The sequence below is a fragment of the Rhamphochromis sp. 'chilingali' genome (assembly GCF_963969265.1).
Source record: "Rhamphochromis sp. 'chilingali' genome assembly, chromosome: 8".
In the NCBI taxonomy this organism is placed as follows: Eukaryota; Metazoa; Chordata; class Actinopteri; order Cichliformes; family Cichlidae; genus Rhamphochromis; species Rhamphochromis sp. 'chilingali'.
In genome coordinates, this window is record NC_137935.1 from 11,844,254 (window position 1) to 11,866,357 (window position 22,104).

The 22,104-nt window shown below is 38.8% G+C and overlaps 1 protein-coding gene across 16 annotated transcripts in view; it reads right to left on the minus strand.

Annotated features, from left to right (window-relative positions):
- synrg (synergin, gamma) overlaps nucleotides 1-12,066 on the minus strand; it is a 43,299-nt gene extending 31,233 nt beyond the window's left edge. For 12 of the 16 annotated variants that reach the window (XM_080888596.1, XM_080888594.1, XM_080888595.1 and 9 more), the window contains exons 1-6: nucleotides 12,004-12,066; nucleotides 6,669-6,709; nucleotides 3,959-4,095; nucleotides 3,382-3,509; nucleotides 589-694; nucleotides 374-485 (exon numbers count right to left, since the gene is read on the minus strand). In XM_080888596.1, coding sequence (XP_080744722.1) covers nucleotides 374-485; nucleotides 589-694; nucleotides 3,382-3,509; nucleotides 3,959-4,095; nucleotides 6,669-6,709; nucleotides 12,004-12,038 — 559 coding nt within the window. In that variant the 5' untranslated portion in view covers nucleotides 12,039-12,066. Of the gene's footprint in view, nucleotides 1-373; nucleotides 486-588; nucleotides 695-3,381; nucleotides 3,510-3,958; nucleotides 4,096-5,419; nucleotides 5,634-6,668; nucleotides 6,710-12,003 lie in introns of those variants that run through there. The other 4 variants (XM_080888600.1, XM_080888604.1, XM_080888603.1 and 1 more) reach the window with 4 other exon arrangements.
- Nucleotides 12,067-22,104: the final 10,038 nt, after the last annotated feature.

A 22,104-nucleotide genomic window follows, 5' to 3' on the forward strand; every position in this document is an offset into this window, starting at 1 on the left:
CTGAAGCAGAAGTCTGCACCCAGGAGAAACTGATAAATCTATAAGGAGCCTTGAGATGATTGATGCAGGTTATAGTATTACAGAAATGAAACTTATACTCAAAAGTGTCCTTGAACAGATCTCAAACTGGCAACATGGAGCAGCAAGTTAATACTGCTAGGTTTCATAGTTTAGAAAGGTCGGGAAGCACTGCACAAGATGCGGTGTGTTTGTTAAATGCATCTCCAAAATTTCCTCAAATACACAGGGGTGAGTTAAGTAAAGAATATTATACAGTGGTCTGGTGAACCAGCAATCACTCAGTTATTATAAGGTTTTTTTTAAAGCAAGAAGCTTTAGCAGAAAACACTTTTAACTCCAAGTGCTAAGGTACCTGGCTTCTGGGTCTGAGATGATGGAGTGGGGTGCATCTTTGCATCTCTGCTGAAACCGTCCAGGTTGCCTTTGATTGCCTCCAAGGCGTCATCGCGGCTCTTCTCCCCCGTCTGAGCGCAGCACAATTGGGTATCGAGAGTCCAGAGGGTCAGTAAAACGAGCAGTGGACATGCCAGGAAAAACAAGCAGAACGAGATGTGGAGAGAGGCTCACCTTGGGTTTGACACTGCTGAGCAGCCTCAGCTTCTGTTTCTGCTCCTCAAATTGTCTTCTTTTCCTGTCTTCCTCCAGCATTTTCTGCTGCTGCTCCAGACGTTTTCTAAAGGGCAAGAAGAGTACAGCATAATACATATGACTCTTAAGAAGGATGAGCGCAAAGGAAGCTTGTTAAAACGGCAGCTGAAGGTTCGTGTTGTCTGATGGAAGTTTGTAAAAACATTTCAACATTTCTCAGTTCATTCGGTTCATTCTGCGGTTTACTTATCTTATTATAGCTAGACTTACATTTTATCACTTTAACCATTTTACATATAAACTTGTGGATTAAGTATTTCTCTGCATTTTTGCCTGAGAGGAGAAAGAAGGGAAACGCAAATCCAAACCTATAATTACAAATTTATGCTCTTAAAAAAATAGCACAAATAATATTTAAATTCCTAAGCAACGGCCTTGAAGTAAAGCCGAAACTCTTCACTTTATACACTTTAATCGTCTCTTGAGTTATTGCGATGGTGTACAGAGGCAAAATTGTGAAAACTGTGTCATTTTTATATTTTAGTATTGAGATACAATGGGCAGATTTAACTGACAGAAAATGATGAAAATAAAACAACTTACTAAAAAAGAGAAGGAGGATCTATAAAAAAATAATAATGATTTATTTATGTTAATGGAGAAGAGGACCAGAAAGCTATCAGATCAGGGGTCAGCTAAGAGCAGCAGCCCTGGTGCTTAAACTGATTCAGTGTGTTAGTTTTTGTTCTGGAAAATAATCTTAAAAGGATCAAAATCCACAAGACACATTAGCCGTGTGGTCTGTGAGGCTGTACTTGGACACAGTGCTCCATTAAGATAAGCAATAAAGGCCAACCTGACATATTGCACGTTTTTTCCTGACAACAAAAATGAGATCAATGTTGCTGTGATTTGGCGCTACATACAGTCGTGTGAAAAAGTCCTTGCCCCCCTTCCTGAATTCCAAATTTTTGTCTTAAATCTTTCAGATTATCAAACAAATTTAAATATTCGATAAAGATCACGCAAGTAAACATAAAATGCAGCTTCTAAATGAAGGTGTTTATTATTAAGGGGAAAACAACCAAACCCTACAGCTCTGTCAGAAAAAGTGACTGCCACTGCCTTGTTAAATCATGAATTAACTGTGATAAGCTCTCTTATCCGATGCTGTGGCTTGACCTTAAAAAGGCGGTTCATGCTTGAAAACCCTCCAATGGGGCTGAATTACAGCAAGTCTGCAAAGATGAGTGGGTCAAAATTCTTTCACAGGGCTGTAAAAGACTCACTGCCAGTTATCGCAAATGCTTGATTGCAGTTGTTGCTATTAACGCTGGCCCAACCAGTTATAAGGTTTAGGGGGTAATAATTTTTTCACACATGGCCATGGAGGTCTGGATTTTTTCTCCCTTTAATAATAAACACCTTCATTTAGAGACTGCATTTTGTGTTTACGTGCATGATCTTTATATTTCAATTTGTTTGATGATCTGAAACATTTAAGTATCCAAAAAAAAAAAAAAAAAGGACATCAGAAAGGGAGCAACCACTTTTTGACACGACTATAAATAAAATTGAATTGAAAATGAATTTATTTGAATGTATAAAGATGAAGCCAACATGCTGATTTTTATTTGGTATTAACATGTTAATATCCTGTATTGTGTATTTATTTTAGTGAGACAAGACTATTTGCATGTTTGACTGCTGCTCCCCCCCGGTTGCCCCCCTCCTCTCTCTACTACTCTCTTGCTTCATATTCTTCTTCTCCTTCACACACTCACATGCACTAATTAGCACTACATACAGTACAGCTGAGGCAGCTGGGAATGTCATCAGCTTTACAGGTGTTTGGACAAATTTAAACTGTGCCCTGATGGCCTTTAATGCAAAGTTCATCAACTGATTACAAGTCATCATGACGGGTACATGAATCTGTGAACCAAATGTCATGGCAGTCCAACCAAGAGTTTTTGTGACATTTCATTTAAAACCACAAATGTCAACTTGTCAACGGGACCATCTAGGTTATTAGGACTCATCCACTGAGGACCAACAGTGACCGCACAATCTACAGTTTGAGGCTAAAATAGTACTTGTGAGACATAAAACAAGGATTCACTTGGTTCCTTTAAATGTAACGTGCAGACATCGCATTTGAAGATGCATCAATCTCTCAAGTGTACAGTCACACAAATCTAAACATTTAGAAATCAAAAAATAAATAAGTAAATTAAAGTGCAGGGAAAAGTGTGGTTTCTTTTGCAGTGCTCAAAGAAGCATTTAGACACTTTACTCCAGTAAAATAAGCAACAACACATGATTAAAACCCAACCCAGTATCCATATTCTTTAAGATGTTTGGAGTGCTGCTGTGCTGTGAGAAGATGTGGAAGAAGTCCATTTTTCAAGAGCTTTAAAAATCACCTAACTTTATGTTGTCAGCTTTGTGATAATGAATTTTCCAGCTAATCCAAGAGGCTTTACAGGGTTAGTGGGTTAGGGTTTGGGGGATTATACGTCCTAAAAAGTAGCAGAATGCTCTCAGATGGTAAACTCAGATCTTTCAGTGTATTTGGGGGAAAAATTACCTAATTTGGACACTAAGGCTCTATTAAAAAGTATAAGAAGTAACCAGAAACTGAAGTTGACAGAAAATTTGAATGTGTTAAAGGGAAGTTTATTTTCCACTGCACTGTTTTTTAAGCTAGCTGCTTACTTAAACTTGATCTACACAAAGAGGAATTATAATGGAGGTGTAAAGATGACTTACTGGTGCTCTTCAGCCATCTGTTTCTGCATGTCAGCCGTGTACTGGGGTCCTGCTGGTCTCATACCCATAAACTGTGGCTGACCCAAGAACTGCATCCCAGGGGTCTGCATCCCAATCGCCATTCCACCCTGTTAGACCCCCACCCCCCCAAAAAAAACATGCAACAAACTATTTAGCATTCCTGCTCCGCTCGTGTGATTATCAAATGCTTTAACCAAGGGAAAGCAAAATGTTAATGGATTAAAGTCTTGTTAAACATCACCAGGCAACAATAAATTCCTGTTAATGTGCTGGTGTTTAAAACTGTTTGTGGAGAGATTAACATGGAAGCAAATGAGTTCAAGAGGAGCTGTAAAGCCAGCCTTCCACATGAGTGAAATCAGTTAAATCAATACAGCAGTGTTTCACTACTATGTATGCACCAAATGCAGCCAAATTAGCAAGTTCACTCAAAATACTACAAGAGAATAAATAAATACATAAATAAATCCTCAGGGAAATATTAATTTGACCCCCGCCTCCCAAAAAACATATGCAAACACAGAACCAAGCACAACATATAAGAAATAGCGCTGACCTGCATAGGGATGGCACCTGGGGGCATCTGGCCTCCAAAGTTCATTCCCATCATGCCCTGCATGTTAGGCTGCATGACAGGAACCATGGGGAAGCCCTGCTGTTGCTGCTGCTGCTGTTGCTGCATGGGTACCATGCCTGCAGAAACACACAAACTCTGTTATCACATACTGTAGACATGGTTAAAATATTCTATATGTAACATGTTTATCATGCTTTGCTGAATTTATTGAGTTTCTTTTACTCTCTTTTATTGTATTACATTCAAATTTTTACATTGCATTTTTTCCTGGTACCATACTGAGATGCAGTTTCCATTGTTACTGTTTTGTATTTATTTTAATGGTTTTATTAACTGATAGCCTTGATTCTTACTCAGTGCGATTCATGTGAAGTTGATTTGGCTACTTTTTTTTGATTCACGGGTCTTGTAAAATCAATTTTTACAAGCCTTCTAGTAGTTTTTCTTCATATTACTCTCTTGCCAACAGAGAATCTTCACCAGCTGATTGCACTGACAGTTTTACTGCCTGGAGCAAGGCCTGTAAGACCGGAGAAGCTACATAGAAAACAGTAGATTTGGAGGTCTTCCCGCAATCATCATGGGGAATGTGAGGCGTCCGCAAAATAATATGGAGTCTGATTTATCGAGCTCTTCTTTTTTTTTTTTTTTTTTTTTTTTTAATCTGAGCTCCTTATTTAGTGTAATTTTTTTAATAATACAAATGAGTGCTTGGATTTATTGGCTGCTGAAACACGGTAACTTCCCAACTTTTGGTATAAATGAAGTTCTTTGTTTCTTTATAATAATTTATTACAAGTTTAATAAGTTAATCTGTTTTTTCCTATTAATTTTTTCTTCCCGTTTTACATTCAGTTTTTACAGGGGATTCTTCTGTGTTTTTAAAAATGTACTTTTTGAGCTTCCATTTAACTGAGCACCTTTCCTTTGTGTAAATTTTTCCTTATTGAGCTCATTTTGGTCATGTTTTATTTTATTAAGCTACACTGTTATAGGCTGCGTTTAAAGTTTTTACAGCTATAATGAAGAATTTACAAACTATTGGGAGAAATAAAATGTATTTACTTACTTATCTTAGTTTAAGTTATCAAGAAAAAGAGAAAACAAAAGCCTCCAGAGGCTGGTCATAATTCAGTATTGCAAATCCATTACCATTTCTTCCGACAGCTGGAAAAAGACACAGGCTTTGCAACAGCCAAATCTGTTTCTCTGGTGACTACTGTGACAACTTGGAGCAAAACAAGAGGATTGGGGGAAGAAAAATTGGAAAAGTGTGTGTTTATTTTTTAACCAGAGCTGAGCAGCCAGCTCCGACTGGAGCCTGCAGATGATTCACCGTGTTAGGGCTCAACTGGGCTGTGTAAATGGCTTGTCTGGGAGACTGTGCACATTCTAATTTGTTGGACTAAAATGACATTGCTAACAGGAGCATATAATGACCCCTAAGAGACGCTCGTCCCACCAGTGCATGCGTGGTTTATCTGGAGGCGTTACTGCAAAGCCAACAGTCTGAGTAGGATGAGCAGCCACAGCTAAATGATGGCACATCTGAGACCTGCGTTGCTCAGTGCTGAGCATTGTAACAAAGATATGAGCTGCAATGTGCCGAATCCTCACTGATCCTCATATGCCCAAGAACTGCAAGGACCAATAACTAAAAGGAAAGGACAAAAACAATCAAAGTTAACGTCAAAGGCCAACCTATCTCCCCTACTAGGCTGTCCTCCCATGTTCCTTTTAGCTCTAAAGAGGGGCATGCTTGCAGCATGTTCCTCATCATTCCTCTTATTTCATTTTGCATTTTGGTTTATTTTTCTCTCCCAACCCAGATTTGGCTTCACCCTCTTCCCCAAATGAAAGCTGAAGGCTTGACGTTTGATACAGGGGAGCAAATCAAGCGCACAAAGTTCAATCAACAGAGCAAGCACTCGATTAAAGCAACAATCATAATCACAACTATTATGGTCAATACTGTAGTTTAAACATTAATTTACTGAACTTAAAAACATGTTGGGAGGAGATTTATGTTCTAAAATGTGTCATAGTGCTGAAAGTGGACCAGGTGACAGACCCTGAGCAATCCAGGGTTTCTCTTCATCTCTTTTCATGTATGGATCTTGGTAAAGAGAAGCTCTGTTTTAGTCAACTAAGCAAAAACTACAAACTGTAAAGGAACAGAGTGCGTTTGAATTATAGCACAATAAAAAAAAAACAAAGAGCTCTACAGAGAAAGTAGATGAAATTATTTTGTAATCATAACTTAAATTTAAGTTTAATCCAGTTCCTAGCCTTTTTCAGAAGAGTACAAGGCTGCCAAAGAAGGTGACACTGAAGAGGAGATGAGCCAAACTTTTTAAAGTTATTTACAGAGCCGAGAAACTTTTGATCACATCTTGTGTGACTGATTACATCGAGGGAAGAATGACACTTATTGTGCTAATACTTGTTAGAAAATCAGTATTTCAATATCCACTTTATTTAAAATGAAGATTTCTAGTAACATTTGTCAAAATAAACAACGTTTACATTCTAAAGTGCAATATCCTGACAGTTTGCTTCAAAAAGCAATATTCTATGATCCCATTCAAATTCACACAAAACACATTTGTGTGCCATCTCCTCAGCTGAATATATTTACACAAACAGTTTGGAGGGAAAGAGCGGTAATATTCACTGCGAAATGACTCACCTTGCGGCGGTCCCAAGCCTCCTCCAACAGGATACATAAAACTAAAGAAATAAAGAAGAAAAACACAGATTATGAGATTCAAACTGAGGCTGAAGTTAAAAACAGCCTTCATTTATGTGGCCTTTTTATTCCCCGGTCCCCTGCTGAACATTTATAGCAGCAGATGACTCGTTGTCACTTAGCTGCAACAATACCATTTAAAATCAACAGCCGTTATAATAACACAACTGACGTGGAAGAGATAAGTGAAATTAGATGTGACGCCATGTTTGCTTGACAATAAATGAGATTGAGAGGCTGTGAGCTGTACAAATCAGTCCATTTTTTCAGTTTCATGTGGTCCTTCAGTTTAATTTTATTCCATTTTATACTGATCTCATTTGAGATGACAAAACAGAACCAAAAATATAAAAAAGTAAAACTGCAACCTCCTCAAAACAACTTGAAAATGCCTTCCTCCTTGCGTCAAATCTGAATCCTGTTGCTGTAATTCTTCAGATGACAGTAACACACTCCCGTAAGCCGACAGGTAAAATTAAACACGGATGCGATAAAAGTGTGTTGCTGATGACAGTGACATCAACAAGCAGACGCAGTTTTGTTCTACAGACTCGAAGCAGCTGAGGCTTATTCACAAAGAACCCCTCAGATCCTTTGGAGCAACGTTCACGCCAGATAAACAAGAGGGTAGATGGCTGGGCGAGTTTCTGCAGGCGACTTGGACTCTTGTCGCTGTGCTGAGAAACAGGCCTTTAAGAAATAATCAGAGGAAGTCTTTCTACGAGTCGGCCAAGTCTCTCCCTCGCCGGAGCCAACCCACACAGGCCTTCGGCTATTTGTCAAATAACTTACTACAACTCACAGACTGGAAGCGTTGATGCAGAAACAAACAGAAGACGGAGCCAGCCGGGCCTCTGCTTCCAACGATTCCCAGTTTAATGTGATCATCACAATATAATACTGGTAACTTTAGAACTGAGACAACTGTGCTGACAGAAGGGAAGCAGAGAGATCACTGTCACAGAAAGCAGGCACTGGCTCATAATGCAGGCTTGTAAACACGACGACTGCAACTATTCTTTATCGATTAACCCTGTCCGTTATTCGTTATTATCATTATTCACAGAGTCATTACTATTTCCAAATATCTTCATTCACTAGCACTGTCTAACCAGCCGGAGAACCCTCATATTTCCTTGTATCTGAAACACAATTAGTAACTAGCCAGCAAACCCAGTGGAGCATTTAGCAGCTTAAGAACCACATATTTCCCTCAGGAGCTGGCAGAGAGCAAACCATATATATTCATCAGGTGGTGCTACATGTCCGCTGGAGTTATAGGTTTTCTCCAACACAAAACGGGCCTCTGGGGAGGGAGTACGCACACAGACACAACTGGAGTCCCTGTTACCTTAGTTAAGGTCTATGAATTTTCCTCGTGTTTCTGTCCTTGTAAAAAACACAAGTTGTTTTCGTTTGAGTAATTTAAACCCCACTTTAGAAAACTGGTCAATTACAATCCTTGAAATTTTGAGTTTTCCCAATGCAAGAGGAACTCTGAAGTGTCCAATGTGATAACATGGAAATGTTGTGTCTGCATGGGCTTACTTCAAAGAGCCAAAATTATCTGTTATTTTAAGGGTTAAAGGTACTTTTTGTAATTACCCTCTGCAGAATTTACCTAAAGCTTTCTCTACCGGGTGGCACCGTTTTACCAGTGGGTGTGTGGGTTAGCCGTTTCTCCAAGAGGTTTTGCCTTTTGCAGGCTTCCATTGTTAAAATGGATGTGCTTTAATAACTTGCCTGCTTAAACAAAAGGTTCAATTGAATCACTGTGCCATCTTGTGTTACCTAATGGTAGTACATGAAATTACAGCCCTGCTGCAGCTCAACTTCAACATAGTACTGTACATTTATGATTTGGGACATAGTCACAACAGCTATTTGTTCAAGTCCTCCTGAGTCTGTCACATTTAATTCACACTAATGTGAATTTATGGGCACTCTTGGTGCTGATGAGTGGTCCTCTTTTCTCTGCTCATCTAAAAACATTTAAACTCAAAGCAAGAAGCCAGCGTTTCCCCTCACAGGATACTGTTGTAATATGACAAGTACCAGAGGGTTTCAGATTCTCGCATCTGCTCACTGGAAGATTTGCAGCTTAAAAAGCTTTTTGAGCATGACGGCACTACTGTCTGCCATCCTTCAGCAAATCAGAGGTCATGGCCGAGTGGATTAACATAGAGGGAGATAAGCGGCGACAGCAGCTGTGGACACCAGGCAGGCCTGAGCCTTGTAAAAGGTCTGGATTCATCTAATAGCTTATCAAACTGCTTTAAATGCTTGGGGACAGAAGGGACAGTTTCAGAGTTTTTAGCCAGAGTCGTTACTGTTAAAATTATTTGCTCTCATAGAGGAACAGAGAGCAAACTTAAAATCACTCCTATAAAAAGGAAAAGCTTACTTTTAATAGACCTGCCACTTCTGCTACATAAAGATCTAAAGCATTTACGTACAAACAACTGATTATTTAGGGCTTTGTTATTTACCCAAAGAAACATGCTAGAAATTCTCAATTTTCTGCCTTACGAATGCACTTTTTCCTCATTCGCTGCTAATGCTGTTGCTTCCATAGATGCTATTATGTAGGAAAAAGTCGCCATGGCTGGAGCCAATGAATCTATCGGACGGCTGTTATTAGGTGTTATCAGCCAACTGATTGACATTTGGCTGATATATTAGCCAACGGATCCACCACTGAACTCAGAAAATGTTATCTTATTTACTGATTTATCAGTTGTATTGATTTTAATGTCATTATTTGTATTTCAGAGCTGAAAGCCCCTTTTAAAAAAAAACTTTAGATATCCATGTATAATGAAGATTTCTTTGTTTTCTTGATATAACAGAGGGAATAAACAGAGCAGGAAAAATGTCATTGGTATCGGCCCAGAATTTTACAACTAATGCATCACTAAAAGTAACCGAAAGCACTCTGAAAAGCAAGCACTAATCATTTTCTCTCTCATATACAGGAACATCGTGAGTTGCCCAGTTTGGAAACAAATTTAGAGAGGCTTGAACATGTGCAGGGGGGGGATAGTGGATAAAAAAGACAAAGGATGTTGAATATGGAGCTGCCAGGCAGGTGGAAATGAAAAAGACCTCAGAGGATGTTCACAAATGTAGTGAAGAAGGGCATGCAGAGGGTTGGTGTGTCAGAAGAGAAGGGTAGAGTGAGACTGAGATCGAGGTAGGTGATCTGCTGTGGCAACCCCTAAAGGGAGCAGCTGAGAGAAGAAGAAATATTCTAAATAGCTGGTGTAAAAAGTATGGTTTCTGCACAGGATATCATCTGACATTCATAAAGTATTTAATCACATGCCTTGTTGAAAACAGAGGATCTGCATGGAGCCTACAAACTAGGGCTGTGCGATATGACCAAAATCTCATATCCCGATATAAGAATTCTATCGTCCGATAACGACATAAATCGCAAAAATATAACATTTTCTGTAAATTCTGTGAATCTCGGGCAGCTCGACTTGCGGGAAGTGTTTCCAGCTGCGCGTCATGTAGCTGGAGTCCAGTGTTTTAACCGATGCATGAAACGATACATTTTTAGACATAAGTTGTAAAGGCCGCCGTTTTCTTTGTGAGTATTTATTACACGGCATGCTGCGGGGAAAAGCCTGTTCTAACGTTTGAGTCTAAGGTTTATTTTTTTGCACCTGGCGGCTCTGTTTTTACTTCTCATCCGTTAATAATCTGCTCTTTCACGCGATTCAGTTTATTTTGAAAAGTCTCAACAGGATCTTGAGCTTTATTGTGAAAGGTTTATGTGGAACATAAACAAGCGGATACGCGATGGTGTTACCGTCTTGTTGCTAACCACAACGCATAAAAACAGGTTCTTGTCCGCCTGTAGTGTGGTTATATTAAATATAAGAGAAAGAGAGAACTTAAAGAAATTAATATAGCCACTACAGTGACCATCAAAACGGTGAAAAAATATTGCTGTAAACAGTTTATTTTGCGACACCACGAAACAAACGATAGCGTAAAATGAAACCATAGACGTTTTGTCATCCGATATATATCGTTATATCGAACAGCCCTACTACAAACTACAAAAGGTTGCTGGAATTCTCAAACAGGCTTCACCTCCTGGCTTTGCACTTTAGCATTCAGGTACATTTTACTTTTATCATACCCACGTTGTCATTTCTTGCAGCTACTCAGTTTCCAAGATTTCCAAGATTGAAGTTTCCAAGATTGTTTTTTACCAAATGGGACCACTGATTATAAAAAAAAGTCACACTGTACCATGGAAGTAGATACTTTAAAAAAAAAAAAAAAAAAAAAAAAAAAGGATTTCCAAAGTCAAAGTTAAGCATGGCCCATCTCATAAATGACACATTTTTTGAACATATAAATATAGCCCAAATCTACCAGAGTATACATTAGAGGTTTTACCAGCCACAGTGAAAGAATGGCACAGACAGTCTTGAGGGCTTTGGTTTCACCTGTCAGATCAGTATCACCTGGCTAGCCTTGTAGCCAGAGTATATTTATTATTCAGGGTGCTGGAGCTCGTGTTATGAAAAAATCATGAGGCTGGCCTTTTCATCTCCTCTGCAGACCATCATCACACTGCTTTAATAAGACACCTGAACATCTCACCATTTACAGCTACTTACTGGAATATGCATGTACGACAGGGCTGATTATGTAATTCAGCAGAGAGTTATTAGAGCAATCTGACTCTTGAAGAAGGGCTTAGAGTCTCTGCTGCTTGGTGTGTTACAGGGACAAAAACTTAACTAAATCAACCCCTTCCCCACAAATCTTCACGTCCTAATGCTTTATCTTCGTAAATAGCCAACACCATACTAAATCCCTAATAATAGAAAACATAATTCTGAGAAAGTGTTAATATGTGTCCCTACCAGCCACCCACAGGCCTGCCTAGCAATGCTACAAGAGATTCATCTAGCAAGTATCGCGTTATATCACCAGAGACCGAGAGCAATGGACACTATGACTACCACAGAATAACTTAAGCGTGAAATCTGTTAATATGACCACACCGTGGAGTTAGTCTGGTCCACTCTGAACATGGACAGGTAAAGGCAGAAGGAGCCAGCTAACGTTAGCTGTGGCACCTGACTACGAGCCATCTCATCTCCCTGCTCCGACAAACTAAGCCAGCCTTTATCGCGATATTTGAGGGCGTCCTCGTGGCTAAATGTGAAGCCCCGCGACTGTCGGGGGTGAATGTTTCACGCACAAATTACTTCCCCTGAAATGAGTCAGTTTAAAATGGCTAAAATACCTGCCACCTCCCCCAGATCCTGGCCGCAGCGCCATCTTGATAACAGCAGTCACTAAGAGGAAGACGACGTCACTACTTAGGACTGTGTTGTGGGACGTTCGGTGCCCTGAGTTCAGTCTGTCAGGCACACCTGCCGGCTCATAGCAGGGCTAATTTTTAGTTTTGTTGGCTTATTTGTTGTTGTTTTTTCCTGAATTACCCCCCCACCCCCACCACAGGTCCACATATACATTTTACCTTTAACCTTAAGTCTTCATATTCCACAGTTTGTTTCCACCAGTGAAATTTCAACTTATTATTTCGGTAGTAATATCTTGGCGCTACTTCTAAGAAAGACAAAATGCTGAGATAATACATAATTAATAATAATTCACTTTTTTTCAATGTCTTCAGTAACCTGGATGCTCTCTTTCTCCAAATGACTGAAGCTAACAGTTAAGTTACTAGTTTTTGATTAACTTTGTTAGCAATGTCAAGGAAAATTGATCTTTTTTTAAAACAACATGATGTGTTTTTTTTAAAGACTGTAATGTTAATTCCCGACAGGTGTGCTATTGCGAGGATTTGTATTGTCTAATATGGGGAAATTATATTGTCTTGCACTGACTGGATGCCCATTAACTCCTGGTGTGTGTGTGTGTGTGTGTGTGTGCACACAGAGAGACAGCCAAGTTCGTAATGGATATAAGGAAGTTTTTCACAAAAAAGGAGCCAGATTCAGGTAAAAAAAAAAAAAAAGTGTAAGATCAAATGATCCATCAATCAATGTGGATCAGTGTTTCAATATTTCTTTCAATATCTATATCTTTTATTAGATGGTTTGGTTATTTGCCTTTTGGTTGAAAGTACACTGAGTGAGGATTTTATTATTAGTTATCTTAATAGTATTTTTTTTTTCATATTAATGTATTTTTTTCATCTGCTATACAGAATCTGCAACACAGGTTGAAACATTTTTGACCCTCTTTAACAACATTCCAACATAACATTATCATTGATTGGGGAGATTAAAATTAATTATATATTTTTATGTGGTTCAGCCACAACTCTACTAAAACCTCAGCCAGTAATAGGTAGGCCCACTTTTGGACCATCTAGTTGTCTGTATGACTGCACTACAGTACGTGCATCACATTTGCACACTATCAGAAAGTGCCAAACAGAGCCCTGGTGGAGTGAGGAGCTGTAAGGGGAAGCAGAGTTCCCTGTTTATCTTCTAAAAATGTTTTAAGCTAGCTTGTTTCAAAGATTCTGTACAGCAGCTTTAAATGTTTTCCAAAAGCGCACTTTAGGTTAGATATGTATTTGTTTTATTCCAATCCATTCTTCTTTTGCAGTAGTTGTCAGGCGTTGTGTGGAGGCGAGGAAGAAGGAACCCAAACGCAGGACTGGCAGGTAGGTGAAGGTTTATTATAGGGAGTGGGTGAACAGACACTGACTGGCTAGACAACTGAACGGCTGACTGAACTGAGGGAACACACGGGAAGGACAACGTAACATCAATGACACGACCGTGAACGAATAGAAACAGAGGGCTTAACAGACTGGTGAGGATGATAATGAAAGACCGGTGAGTACACAGCTGAACATAATCTGACTAATGATACGTGGGAATAACTGGAACACAATACGCAGGCGGTATGCTGGCACAGAAAACAGATGTGAAAATAAACTGAAGATGACAAAACGGAAAACACTGGGTCAACGACCCAGGAACCCTGACAGTAGTAGTCTATTGTAGCATTTAAATAACCTTTATCAGATTTGATGGTTTTGTTACAGACTTTTCAAAAAAGTGTTTTGCTTTTCTTTCACAAATGTGGGGATTAAATTGTGTTAAAACGTACAAAACAGTGATGTGTTTTGTGACGAGGACCCAGGCACAGAGAGACTTGATGAATTTAAGAATCTTATAATTTAATAAAGAAATTTGCAGACTTGCACAGAGATGGTAAAATTATGATGACTGATAACGGAGACAAAGACAACAGACGACGGGGACAGGGAGGAACAGGGGTGTAAATGCACCAAGGAGACAGTCAGAGAGAACTCGGGACAACTGGAGACATTTAAGGACAGGGACTGACAGAGACAGGAAAGAAGTTTCATCGCGACAAGTAAAGTTTACCCCCAAAGCTCTGATCCTAGAATCACCCCAGTTGGCTTATTTGTGTATGCTAAAAATAAATAAATAAAATAAAATAAAATAAAAACGCCTTTGTGATGGTCAAAACGAACGGAGCGGAAGGCCGACCTGCGAGGACTAATGCAGGGCAACAAATTCCCATCTTTAATATTGGTTGTTGCAATACAAACTTTCTGCCAGCAGGTGTCGGTGTGTAGCTTTGTCGAGGTTTTGTTAAGGCGAGAACCTGAACATGCAAAGGCACATAAACAAAACCTCCATCCATCCATCCATTCGCTTCCGCTTATCCTTTTCAGGGTCGCGGGGGGCGCTGGAGCCTATCCCAGCTGTCATAGGGCGAGAGGCAGGGTACACCCTGGACAGGTCGCCAGTCTGTCGCAGGGCCGACAGACAACCATTCACACTCACATTCACACCTAGTGGCAATTTGGATTAATCAATTAACCTATCCCCACAAGCTGTCATACAGAAACAAACCTGTGAGCTGCTGTGATCATTAAACTGCATGTTGGAGGAAAATACTTCAACTTTAATACCTGCAATTTCTAAAGCTCGAAAATGACAAAAATAAAGTTCATATTCCAGATCTCAGAATTTAATAAAAACGAGAAAGTAGTCACGTGTGCAAATATGATCCTGTGCCAGTTAGCTGCACGTGATTCTTTATCTGTGGTACAGTTTAGTAGGACAGGTATACCTACTTATTCTTATCACCCACGAAGGCTGTGTCTGATTTTCCGAGTAAGAGCGAGCAAAGCTGCCCATAGGTGAGGGGAGGTGACAGCAGTCTCTGTTTTTATGGAGGTGCCTGGCCCAAATATTTTTTGCGATTATCAGCAAGCACTGTATAATTTTTTAGATATAAATTTGAGAGGGTTGTTTGTTTGTTTTTTGGATTATCTTACAGTCTATACCTCACACAGCCCTTAGTTACTGTAAGTAATTTGTTCAATTACAGTAAAGTACTGTAGCTTGTAATTTTACAGCGTATATAATCTACAAAAACAAATAGCAGTGTTACGTATTAGCTTTACAGTATCATAGCATCATACTTTGTTTAGTGTTCCTACTTTGTTCCCGTCGTTTTACCTTTTTTCTTTATTTTTGTTTTTTGACATTAAAATCTAACTGCATGTACTCTGAATTAAATTTCGTATCTTTCTCGACTTTGTCTCAAATTACACTGTAAACATGTACAGCTTGCTGATAAGACATTTATAGTATGCATCTGTTTTCACAAGTAATGGTACATAACTGTACAAAATTCCCAATTTTTCTACATCAGCTTGCTACATTGTATTTTCATATGTGTCATCAGGTGACTATCTCAGATACCATCGAGATGTTGAATAATTATGATTGCCTGTTATGATTCACCAAAGACCCACATTCACACACTGATGTGTTGTCCAACGTTTTTACTGGCTGTCTGAAACACTGAGGCAATTGTGTGTCCTGACAAAGTGATTCAGTTTCATTGTTACGCCGAGGGCAAGGTGGAGCAGCAAGGAGAAGCCTGTGTGGCATTGTCTCAGTGGGTGTTGTTGTGAAAGATTTACAGCTTAATGAGAGTCATGTAAAGCAGAGGACAACAAGCCCTGCTGCTATCCATCACCTGGTCTGCTCCCAGCCTTATACCTTAGCTCTGTTCACAGAGCATATACATGACAGAGGGGGACATGACCACATTTTTGGATCCCGATTGACTAACAAGAAAGAAAAGGAAAGCTTTCAGTGTTTTATTGAGTTTATTAGTGGCATTAATGTAAGCTTTTGTTAAATTTATGATACTTTTTTCACTGAGGAAATGGAGGTCATATATGTACCTGGACGATATTAAAGAGGCTGATTCCACTATGTTCAGGATCTATTTGTTTTGTTTAGTTTTTTGTACTTTCAGGCCAACATAAAGTAAAGAAAGGAAGCAGGATGGAATACAGAGACGCTGTGTCTTTACACATGACCAACTACTGCTGAAGACATCAAGGTCATGTCCCGGGGAGGTCCTTTTATAGATAATAGGAAGAGTTTAAGTTGTGTTGTGTAAACAAAACTGACATGATTGTAAAATAGTTCATTTATATACATTAGGAGCTTTAACTTGAGTAAAAAAAAAACTTTTTTTGTCTGCCTGAAATGTAAAAATGAAAAAAGTACTAAGTTTATCAGATAGATACATTAAAACAAGCAGTTATTTCATTCAAGATATTCAGCCTCAGTGCATATAAAACTCCACCCACTGCCCTACTTTGGGAAATATTTTTACTGTACAAAAGACACGTTAATTATTTGAAGGAAACATATAAACTCAGCAAAAAAGGAAATGAAACAATATTTGTAAATGCTTTTTAGCATTTTTAGCAGAAGTCATTGATGGAAACTATGACAAACCCCAGACCATGAGAGGGACCACTGATGTTGCCTGTAATTATAATTATAGATCGCATACATTATTATTAAACGACACAATACTTTTGTGAGCATATTGAGTCTAAAACTGACTTCAGATTCAAAATGACTTTAATGAAGCGCTGTCACATGTGCAGAGAGTCAAATTTAAAGGAATATTAAACATCTATTGGTGATGCTTTTAGCCGGTCCTGTAATGGACTAAAATCATCATTTTACTCCTGATTGTTTAACATGTTCATTGTTTGATTACAGTTAGAGAAAATACAAATGATTAACTTGGTGAATAAAACATGAAATATTTAAACTTCTGTGTTGTGGACATAAGATACCTCCTACTTGTGCATGTCAGTGCATGTTGCGTGGGCCACAATGTTCTTTGTCATGCATGAAGCTTGCACACCTTACACAATGAGAAAAGCATGTTGTTGTTGTTTTTTCTTTGAGCTTTTTATAACTGCTTGGATTTTTTTTTGTTCTGCTCTCATTGTCTCTGTTGTGACCCATTGCTGAGCTTGATCAGGCCTCATTAGCCTCCTCCTCCTCTTCTTCTCAGTCGCCGAGCATGGTCTTCCTCCCTGCTGTGTGCCGGGTTTAGCTGGAGGCCGGCCACTCAGTCAGTCCCCTCGACAGTTGGATCTGGACTGGATGTGAGCAGTCCCCCACACCCAGAGATCTGCCGAGAAAGGTGAACATTAACCCGGGACTCATTCGAGGAATCCCACAATTCCCCATAAATCATTAACCCGTCCAGCATCAAGACAGTGACAGCATCAGCATGACAACATCAATCTGTCAGGATTCCTCTGAACCAGGGATTCTCACAGATTTTCAGATGCAAATAGAGGGAAACTGGGAGAAAACAGGCTTGCACTCCTGGGCTGAAACAACAAGCGTGGCCCCGATGTTTAGTTCAGTACTTATATATACTCGTTATATGTTTTTGGTTTTTTTTGTTCTCTTGAGTTCCTGCAGCAGGTGGCTGTAGCTGGATGAGGTTCAAAACAACAAACGATCATTATTATTAAATGTAAATCGATCCTTCCACCTGAACAGCTTAGAAGCTTCATTTTATTAACTGAAACCACTTGCTCACCTCCATGCCATAGTCCGTGCCACTGAGTACATGTAACACTGCACTTAAATACACTTTCTGAGATACTCAGGTTGTTTTTTTTAGCAGCTTTGTATACTAAATGAAGATTTAACATTCCCAGAATATGAGAGGCTAATAAAATATCGCACAGCTGTTACTGTAACTCAAATTAAAAGCAGTATGCAGTGACAATATCCAAGAGTATATTATTGTATTATTACACTAAAAGACCTGTTTCTGCACATATTTTTTTACTGAACTGAAAACATTGTATGATTTGATTAGTTGTACTTTTGATAGAATTCAAAGACAAAAGCCATCGATGCATATTTAAACAGATCTTCAGCTGCAAAGTTGACTTCTCCTCTGTAAAATTTGACAAGTTTTATTCTTATTTCTCAAGTATTATAATGTATGTTAATGTTGGTAATTTATGAATGTTGTAGCATGAATGTACAAAGTTAAAATTTTTATTTTTGTCATTTTTTTGTAATGTTTGCACTCATTGTTGTGTTATTTGTGTTACAATGAATTTGTGCCATCTCTGTAAACCCAGAGCTGCAGCAATAATAGACATTTATTTATATTCTGTATGCCTCTTACATGTAAAAGGATGGTAACAGAACACCAACCATCTTTCTAATTTACTTTTAACCTTCTGACACCCGAGCTCTTGTGTGGATTACATTTTTAATTTCTTCAAGCTGTTTCGGAGTAATTGGACCGCGTTAAATTTGAAAACTGTAAGTATCGTCTTGAACAGATGATATTTTTTCATTGTCATTTGGGAATAATGGGTTCAATTTACAACATAACTCGGGTCACCTTTGTTTAACAAAGTATGAAACTCTGTTTGGAGTAGAAGGATGTATAATTGCAAAAAAGCCAAAATGTAAGTCAGAATTAAATATGAACTGCTTTATTTAGTTTTATTGTCATTTTCGAAATCATTTTCTTTAACTCAAAGTTTGTTTTCAACAAATGTTTTGAAACCTTGGCTTCTTGAACACAGCTAATAAAGATTTTGTATGTGTTCTGACGTTTGGTGGCGATAAAATGAAACAAATCCATGATCAGAAGAAAGCTGATGAATAAATGACTCAGATCAAAAGCCACCTATCTTGTCATTAGTCCGGTCTAGCTGTCACCGTAGGTGGTACTGGTGTCGATGTACGGTGAAGGCTGCCGATTGTTACTGGCTGATCTCCATGACTGTGCTGCAGCACAACAGAGGCCTTCTTGATCACAGCTTTTGATGGAAGACTCCTGTCAGAGCAGCTCCATACATGTGTATGTATTTCTCCGTAGAAAAGTTGGCGTAAACTCTGGTCGCAGTGACCAATTAGCCCTGGTGCAGAGTGGCCTCCTGACCCTTGACCCCTGCTGGGTAGCCTTATCCATTAACCCCTCGGGCCTCAGCTGGAGTTGATGTAGCATCCTTTCTTGTGGCGCTGCTAAACACACGACTGCATTCACTCTGCGGCTTCCACTTTCTGTCTCTTTGTGCGAGTCCTCTGATCCCAGTGTGTCTACTCGCTTCTTGTGGTGACCTCTCGAGTCCTCTGCCACACTCAGTCTGCGGTCAGCTTCCATCGCAGCGTCACAGTCATTTTAAATTTCTAATGGAGAATCTTCTTAACTGTATCTTAATTTTAGCATTATGTATATGCTGACTTTGTTTCCATTATGTGGTTTTTGTTTTTCAACTGAACGGTTGAGCGGTAGTTCTTTAAAAACGAGCCATGTTAAGCCACCTTACCAAGAGTAAATAAGGAGTAAGAGTCATTACATCTCAAATGACCAGATTTTAAGGGCATTTTCTGTTCAATGATGAAAATCGAATGAAAATAGTTTTCTTGTTAAAAAGTTAAAAAGTATTCTACATGCTTTATTTTGCAGCATTGTGAAATTCAGCTCTATATCATTCAGAAATTGTTCCCACTTAAGAAAGCCCGTCAGCGTCTCTTCTTCCTCAGAAGACTTAGAGACTTCCATCTGCCACTGAAGGTGCTCAAGAACTTTTACTCCTGCACCATCGAGAGCATCCTGACGGGAAACATCTGCACCTGGTTTGGTGCAAAGAGATCTGCAAAGAGTGGTACGCTCGGCCGAACGCATCATTCAATCAGAGCTTCCTGACCTGCTGTCCATCTACACCAAGCGGTGCAAGACTAAAGCTAGGAAGATTATGATGGACCTCTCCCATCCAATATTAAGTTTTTTATTAGTGTGTGCTCAAATATGGACTTTGCAGGAGTGCTGGATTTCTTTTTCATATTTCCACAAGTCAATATTCAAACATTTTTCAATATGATGGGCAGATGTAGGCTGTAGGCTTTCATCTTTGATAGTTAAGATATTTGTGTTCAAACATCGCCTCATCGCCTGAAGGCCCCGAAAGTAGGTCGATGGAACATTTTAAAATTTATATGTTTACATATATTTTGAAATCTATTTGACATATAAAGCTAAAATTTTACAGAAATCATTATATGTGACCAAACTTTGGCAAAGCTGAAGGCCGATTTTGATTTGAGATGGAATGACCCGGAAATAAATACACATTTATTGTGAATCCTCTGGAAGAGTGCCATCGTACAAACACATGGGCATAGACAGATAATTAGTTTTAATTTGACATGAATAGTTAGATTTTTTATTTATTTATGCTTATTAAAACCATCAACATAATATATAACTCTTGAGATCAAAAATCTCTTGTGTGCAGTTGTGTAAACTGGTAACATGGACACAAATAAAAAAGGTTAAAAAACTAAATATGTTCATCAAATCTACAAGTGATAAACAATAAAATAGATTGAAGAATGACTTCCCACTACTTTTTTGGAGAATGTAAGTAGGCAAGGAACATGGGAGTAAAGTAAGAAAAGCTTACCTGTGGTTGAGTCTATGAAATGATGGAGGAGACCTTCTGACTTGAGTTTTAAATGTAAAATAGTGAGTAAGCACTCAAAGGCTTGTAATAGTCAGTGTCCGATATATATAAATCACTGTGAAGGCATATGCACAAGTACAGTGGGAAGCAACTGGGGTTCTGGCTAAGCATGTAGGGAACAATATGGAGGTAATACTGCACCTGTCAATAATTATGGAAGCATTTATTTTTCCAGTTTCTGGTTTCATATTCAGTTGCCTGTAAATTATAATCGCAATATTGTGCAGATGTTTCTTACAGTGAACTTTATGCATTGTTCCTCACTCTCTCAGTACATGAAATAACAAATATGAGGAAAACAGATTTGTGTAATGTTAATACTACTCCTACCACTAGTAGTACAAAGTAGTAGTGGGAGAACTGGTAGTCTTAATACTTTTTAATGACTTTTTAATTATTAATGTAACCTGGAATTTTTAAATTTGGTTCATGCTGAAATGTTTGGAGAATCATAACGCAGCACTAAAAATAAGAAGTTTTTCTGACTATTTTACAGACAGCTGACAAAGGATCAGGTCAGGATGACATAGTCGATAACCCTACAGCAAACCACATAGGCTAATGAGCCTAATCAGTGCACCAATAAAATACCACTAATTAGTGAACAAATATAAATTATCTTTGTAGTCATACGATCAGTTGGTGCATTTCTAACAGTCATTCAAGCGCCTGCAAATGAATTGAGTTTGACTTAAATGTTTAGAGACTTTAGTGTTGTATTTCAGTCTCTAACAGATGCAAATGCACCTTCTGGTATTTCAGTAGCTTTTGGAGAAAAGAATAAAAAAAGACATGGTCAGATCTATAGAGGCTTCCTGGATCTGTGAATCAAAGGTCTTATTGAAAACCAAATGGAGAGACAACAGTGGATTACAAGGGTTTCCCCAGCAGGGCTCCTCGATACAGGCTGCAGGTCAACACAGGGACTCAAAGCACAGTTCGTGAAATGAATCACAAGATGGTGGGTTTTTGAACAAGACAGTTGTGGTGACTTTATCACTTGCTAAAGAGTTGAATTTAAAATGTGCCACTTTATAACGATGAAGCAAAAATGGCCCTTAAATGACCAGGTCAGTTAATAAAAAAACTAATTTATAGATGAAAAACCCCAATGTGAAACACATGCTTCATGAAAAAAACAACAAAAGGCTAAAAAAAAACATCAAATGTGCTTTTCTTCCTTCTCTCATGCTTGCACTACAATCAGCTGGTTTCAGTTTGTGTGCAGGGTGGAAGAAAATGGTGGAGTGATCTAAAGGTTTTGAGGAGGTATAAACATTACTCATGTTGATATTGCATGAAAGGACAAGACCGCAATGGTAAAGTGTAAAATGCATCCAGGACAGAAACAACTGCTTTATACTGCTAACACAACTTTGGCTTTCAGGAAGCACCTGCACAGACAGCATGCTAGCTAGCCAAGAAACCACAATGATGTTAAAGCCGAGCGTTGTCTTGATTCCAGCACAGCAGCCAGACGCTGATTTTCAACAG